Raw genomic sequence first — 6,330 nt, 5'->3', positions numbered from 1 at the left:
GTATGGTTAGACCTATATTTGAATAAAATCTGAATGTTTTTAATTATTACATATTTAATAATATATAAACTATAAATTAATTGTTCTATATTCTTTGTCTTTTTTTGAGTATTTGTAGAGCTGCAGAGTTTTACAATTTTAAGCATCATGATTTACCTTATTCGGGAAATGATGTTTTTTGATATTTTAATTTCTTTTGTTATAACTCATAGACCTTTTAGCTTAGGCCGTTTGCCTTCCATGACTTTGTGGATGTGCTAATACAACTATCATTTATCAAAAAAAATTATATTTAACGCAAAATTTTATTTATAATTTATTTGCATGTTTTAAGAAGACGGTTAGGTATAAATAAAATTAGAAGGTGGTTAGGTATAAATAAAATAAGAAGATATTAGATATAAATAAAATTTAAACCCGTGATTTGTTTCAACATTACTTTTAATTAATTATTTTGCAAAGAAAACATACCAAAATTAAAAGGAGACAAATATGGTATATAAAGTAAAGTTTATGAAGAACATAACCAAAAAAATATTAGCATTTATATAAACAAAATTATTATTGAAATTATATAATTAAAATAGTAATATAAGAATTACAATTAATTAAAGATGTGTAATTATATATTGCCAATTTTGTAAAATTTATGCCAATTAAAACAAATGTATAAAAGAATTAAATATATTGTCAAATTTGATGAATTAACATTTAATGTGATTAATTGTCATTTACATAATATAAATGAAAGAATTAAAAAGAAAGAAAAGATATTAAAAAGAAGAAAAGGGTGAGAATCAATTACATGTTGCCACTTGTCAATCATAGGGAAAAAACGTCCTGCTTTATATATATACTAGCGTTAGGCCCGCGCGTTGCGCCGTATTTATTTGATTTTCATTTAATTTTTAAATAAAATTATGATAGAATTTTTTAAGTTTTTTAGTTTGTTAAACAAAATTATGATAAACAATGTCGAGCAATCAACATCATATCCAATCATAAAAAAAATAGAAACACATTTTTTATTCGATTCTTAAATAAATTCTTTATTTTAAAACTATAATAGGTGAATAATTTATTTTCTAGTCGCTTCCTATAATCAACTGAAACTTAATTTAGGTTATATATAAAAATCAGGTTAAGCCTAGATAAAAAAACAGCCAAACTTGTTAATCAAGAATTATATCAGGAGAATCTAAGAAAAAATTAGCTCAATTCACGAATATTATAAGAAAAATATATAGTCTGTCGCCTTTCTTCGTACAGATTCTCTTAAATATTAATTTGAATGTATGATGGCTCCTATGGTTCAAGGCCGCGCTAGAATCGCTATAAATTGGTTTGCAAGATGGCATTTGTAAGAATTAAAGCTCCTGGCTTGCAAAATGCTGCTGCTAAACACCGCACAAATATATGGTGATCAAGATATACAATACACGTTATCCAAATCACTTGCCATCATAAGTAAAACAACTATATTATTTCATGTGTCTTAGCAAATTCAAATAAAAATGTACCGTGAACACCTAATTTAGAATTCCCATGTCAACTATTCCAAAAAAAAAATGGAAAGCTTGCAACTTTAAATCAATGGAAATAATAAGGCGTGAATTTATTAGGAATCGTTTAATTAAATTAAGTCATTCACAAACATGAACTTTTGACATAATAGAAAATGGTAACATTATCTATACAGTTTTATCCATTTGGCAAGGTTAAAAAATTGCTCATAGCCCCTTCTATCATTTCTATCTCTGGACAAATTTCTTGGTCAATTGAGCTTATATTTCCACTCATCCATATTAGCCACATAAGAAGAAACCTGTGTATAACAATCCTTACCCAAAAATTAGTTTCCAACTTAACAACATAACTTAAAATGAAAAGTAGAAATGAAATAAGAAGGAAAAACCTTACAATTTTTAAAATTGCACAAATATTCATCATAAGAAGACCGCTCGGCAACATATTCGAAGAAAAGGCAACAAATTAAGAGAGGGACGAATGAAGTGAGAAAATGGGAAATGGCTGATCTGGGTTTTTGATATTTGGGTGCCTCAAAGGCACCCAAAAATCCAGATCAGTGCCTCTTTCGGATTTAATTCCGAAAGAGTGCCTGGTCCCACGTGGTCCGCATTCCAGGAATGCGGACCACCACGTGTTCCGCATTCCTAGAATGCGGAACACGCTAATCAGATTTAATAATCTGATTAAAGCGTGTTCCGCATTCTAGGAATGCGGAACACGCTTCCCCAATGATTGGGGAGACAGTTTTGTCTCCCCAATCATTGGGGCAGCAATGATTGGGCACTAAAATGCCCAATCATTGCTGATTATTAATTTTTTAAAAACCCCTTTGGTTTAAATAATTATAAACTAAAAATAATATAAAATAATTTTATTTTATTTAACTAATGATTTTAACAGACGATATTAACTAATAATTTTAACAGACGATACTGAATTTAAGAAACGCTTATAAATAAACGACAAAATTTAACAGACGATATAAATATTTATTTTATTTAACTAATGATTATAACAGACACTGATAACAAAATAACAATTATAACACACGAATATAATATACATAATATAGTAAACATACAACATATACTAAAATACAAAAATCGATAAATAAAGAAAGATATGAAATCTAATCCTCATATCTACGAGTCCTCGGTCTCTGTACCCTCAAACCGTGAGTCTCTCGTCGGTGCCGCGAGCTGTCTGTGATCGAGTGAAACTGTCTGGGTACCGGAGGGCTCTCGCCGCTGTCGGAGGCGTCCTCGTCCTGAGCTGAATGCTGAACGTCTGCTGCTGGTGGTGCAGTACCGGTCTCCTCCTGTGTGGGCGGTAGAAGTCTAAAAGATGGAGGTGTGAGATCCGGTCGTGATAAAAGCTCCTCGTACGCCTCTGAACCGATCTCCGGACCGAATAACCATGACTCTGACAGTGTAAAATGTAGCTGTGATGGATCCTGGGCCTGGTGAGAAGAAGATGGCCGCGAATGTGACGTCGACGGCTGATCATCCGAAGGCATCGTGGGACGGTAACACTGATCGAAAGACGTGAACGGTTGAGCATCTGTATATGGCGCTGGACGGTAATACTGATCTGATGCAGCAAACGGCGGTGGTGTGGTCTGCTGAAACGGAGACGCCGGTGGTGTGGCCTGCCGGAACTGAGACGCCGGTGGTGTGGCCTGCTGGAACTGAGACGCCGGTGGTGTGCCCAGAGAAGTGGTATATGCTGTCTGTCCGTACGACGGCTCAAAAAACGGCATCGACGAAGGCGGGACCTGATACGATGATACCTGGGGTCCCTGAAATACAAAGTTAAAAACGCAACATTTAAAATATATATTTAACTACGAGTTAAAAAAGCAATAAATTAAATTATAAATGACATGAAACCTGTGGGAAATAGGTCTGATGCCACGGAGGCTGTGATGCTGAAGTGGAAGTGGAACCGTAGTACTGAGTCGGGCCATAGTACTCCCCCCGTCTGTCTGTAGTGGCTGTAGGATCGAAGTGGAAGTAGACCGGTGGGGGGATAGGGTCTGCCGGGCGCTCGCGAGGCGGGGCGGCTCTAGGCTGCCGTCTACGCGCTCCCCTGATGTGAGCCAGATCGATGGTCAGGGGAGGAAGAGGAGGTAGTACGTAAGCCGGAACTGCTGGCTCTGGTGGGGGCAGTGTGACGTCACGGCGCTCCTCTCCGTAAGCTAATTGAGAACTGCGACACCGGCCCATTCAGGACGCTTCAGAACCGACAATATTCCAGCGTGCCGATCAGATATAATGGCCACCTTCCTTTCGCAAATCACGTGCTCACGCAAATGTTCAAAAAAGTACTCATAACTGGCAGTACTTTCAGATTCAACAAGTGCAAATGCCAGTGGCATGATGTGACTGTTCCCATCGATTGCCGACGCGATCAACAAGGTCATTTTGTATTTGCCATACAAATGAGTACCGTCGACGAACAAAACTGGCTTGCAAAAACGAAACCCTTCAATTGTCGGTTTGAAAGTCCAGAACATTCGGATGAACGTTACGACTTTCGGCTGAAGGATCCCGTCGGTGTACACCTCAGCGCCTACAAATCACAAGTTCAACAAAATTAGAATTATTACTTGAAGCAACTCGTTATATAACAAATTAGAGTTATTACGTATACCTTCTGCATCCCAGAAAGATCCAGGGTTGACATGCATCATCTCGTTCATGAACTTGTGAACCATACCAAATGATTCATACCAGCCACCGTAAACATCAGCTATTGCCTTTTCCTTTGCATTCCAGGTTCGTTTATACGGAGGCCTAACTCCAACTTGTTGCCAAATTCCAGCTCTGAGGGTATCGATCCGTATATCACGTTGCAGCTTTACTTGACCCTTGATATAGTCTGCGATTGCAACAGACCCAAAATTCCGATGGTTTGGATCAGGTAACAGCTGATTGCACGTGTGCGGGCCAATATATTTTGTCAACGTCCACGTCTGAGTTGCTTGCATAAGTGTAGCGCGCAGCCACCATTTACATACAGGGTTCTGCCTGCAAGCCAACACTATTGTCGAGTTGGTAGTCCGGCGACCCTTGAACTCTCTTCCCACCCCGACCGAATAAGTAGTCGCACAAGCTCGGACGGCATCGCGATTTGGGAATACCATCCCTACTCGGAATTCCATCCCAGGATCCCACATAATCTTTTCATCATCCTCCGGGGCGACGTCAAAGTCGCAAAGATCCGCCGTTCTTACATGCTCAGGAAGTTGCGACTCATATTGTGAATCTGCTCCTAAGTCTTCCTCGACATCCTCTTCGTTACTGTCGTAGAAATCCTCTTCTTCCTCTTCTTCCTCTTCACCACTACCCCTCTCAGACCCGCTTGAATCACCTAAGACCAACTGATCTAGTAAAGTCTTGTTGCGAACCACGGCCTCGTATTCCACGTACAATTCCAAAATCTCGAGTTGCGGATACCGCACGACCTCGTTCAGAATTCCAAACACATGCTCGTTATTCTCCACAGAAAACAACGAGTACGACCGTATCGCACCCTCAACTATTCTTGGAAGCCGGAAGTAGATTTTTGAAATTTCTACTTCCCCGTCGGTAGAAACTGCTCTTCTACAAATATTTTGTAATTCCTCGAAACTCATTCTCTCGCTAAGCGCCATATTAACCGGACGACCCCCGTGGTATTCTATTCCACACGGAGAACTCACAATACGGCCATCACACCATATCAACAAAGATATATTTGGACTCGTCATTTCTAATTAATAAACAGCAAATTTTAACACCGTTATATTTAAAATGCTAATCTTAAATTTATAGCGTTAACATATCAATCGTAATTATTATTACTTTATTTCTAATATTTTTTTCAAATAAAAATAAATTAAACATATCCTAATATAATTGTATGAAATTTCTAATTATACACTTCCTTATTACATGAAATTTTAATTTATATTCTAATATAATTATATTAAACATATCCTATTTTTTTTATATTATACATGCATTTCTAAGTTACAATTAAAGTCTAATATTTTGCTATATTAAAATTAATTTTATAACAATTTTACATATTATTAAATTTCTAACATTTATAAACACTAAAATTATTTAATACAATAATTAAAAAAATTACACGTACTAACCTCTTGTAGTCCTTTAAATAAATAAGTATCGAATAAAAAATATAACACTTCACGAAGAGATCCGTTTAGCTCCGAAATATAATTTCTTCCAACTTTTTCCCGAAATATTTTTCAAAATATAACCTCGAAACTACTTTTTTTTCTCCCCTATACTCTTATTTTTTTTTCTTTGATTTAGTAATTTTTTTTCTTACAAATCCAACCCTCACCCTCCCCCATCCCTTTTATAGCCAACCGTTGGGAGCTGGTCTCCCAACGGTTTTAAATGCGTTCCGCATTCTAGAAATGCGGAACACGAGGTGGTCCGCATTCCTAGAATGCGGACCACGTGGGACCAGGCACTCTTTCGGAATTAAATCCGAAAGAGGCACTGATCTGGATTTTTGGGTGCCTTTGAGGCACCCAAATATCAAAAACCCGGCTGATCTTACAAACGGCTGCATCAGTAGTTTTTTTTAGAGGACAATAGTTAATTTATAGTAGTAATCAATTTTCTTAAATTCATTTTTCCACAAAATAAAATGGTGAAAGAAGAAATATGCAGCAGCGTTACAATTTATGAGTGTGGACGTGTATAATAAATGTCTGTATTTAGTAGGTTTAGGCGTTAAATTGTTTTAGTAGGCATTGATAATCTGTATTTAGGATTTGTATGT

General features: G+C 36.8%; 1 protein-coding gene and 1 long non-coding RNA gene across 2 annotated transcripts; both read right to left on the bottom strand.

Moving 5' to 3' along the window:
- Positions 1-1,594: 1,594 nt before the first annotated feature.
- LOC130015735 (uncharacterized) lies at positions 1,595-2,032 on the bottom strand. Its single transcript, XR_008791077.1, has 2 exons — positions 1,921-2,032; positions 1,595-1,825 (listed from the first exon to the last, which is right to left on the bottom strand). It is a non-coding gene; the product is annotated as an uncharacterized LOC130015735 (long non-coding RNA).
- A 1,695-nt stretch (positions 2,033-3,727) lies between these two features.
- On the bottom strand, positions 3,728-5,380 carry LOC126687572 (uncharacterized). Its single transcript, XM_050382130.2, has 2 exons — positions 4,183-5,380; positions 3,728-4,101 (listed from the first exon to the last, which is right to left on the bottom strand). Exons 1-2 carry the CDS (start codon positions 5,279-5,281, stop codon positions 3,728-3,730), a joined length of 1,473 nt encoding a protein of 490 aa, XP_050238087.1. The 5' UTR covers positions 5,282-5,380.
- Between the last annotated feature and the right edge of the window lie 950 nt (positions 5,381-6,330).

Source organism: Mercurialis annua, linkage group LG6 (genome assembly GCF_937616625.2).
Source record: "Mercurialis annua linkage group LG6, ddMerAnnu1.2, whole genome shotgun sequence".
In the NCBI taxonomy this organism is placed as follows: domain Eukaryota; kingdom Viridiplantae; phylum Streptophyta; class Magnoliopsida; order Malpighiales; family Euphorbiaceae; genus Mercurialis; species Mercurialis annua.
This window is presented reverse-complemented; position numbering and strand designations above follow the sequence as displayed.

Coding starts and splice junctions, on each gene's coding strand:
- LOC126687572 (XM_050382130.2), bottom strand. CDS start 5,281: ATGACGAGTCCAAATATATCTTTGTTGATATGGTGTGATGGCCGTATT. Junction 4,102..4,182: donor ATCTTTCTGGGATGCAGAAG/GTATACGTAATA, acceptor TGTGATTTGTAG/GCGCTGAGGTGTACACCGAC.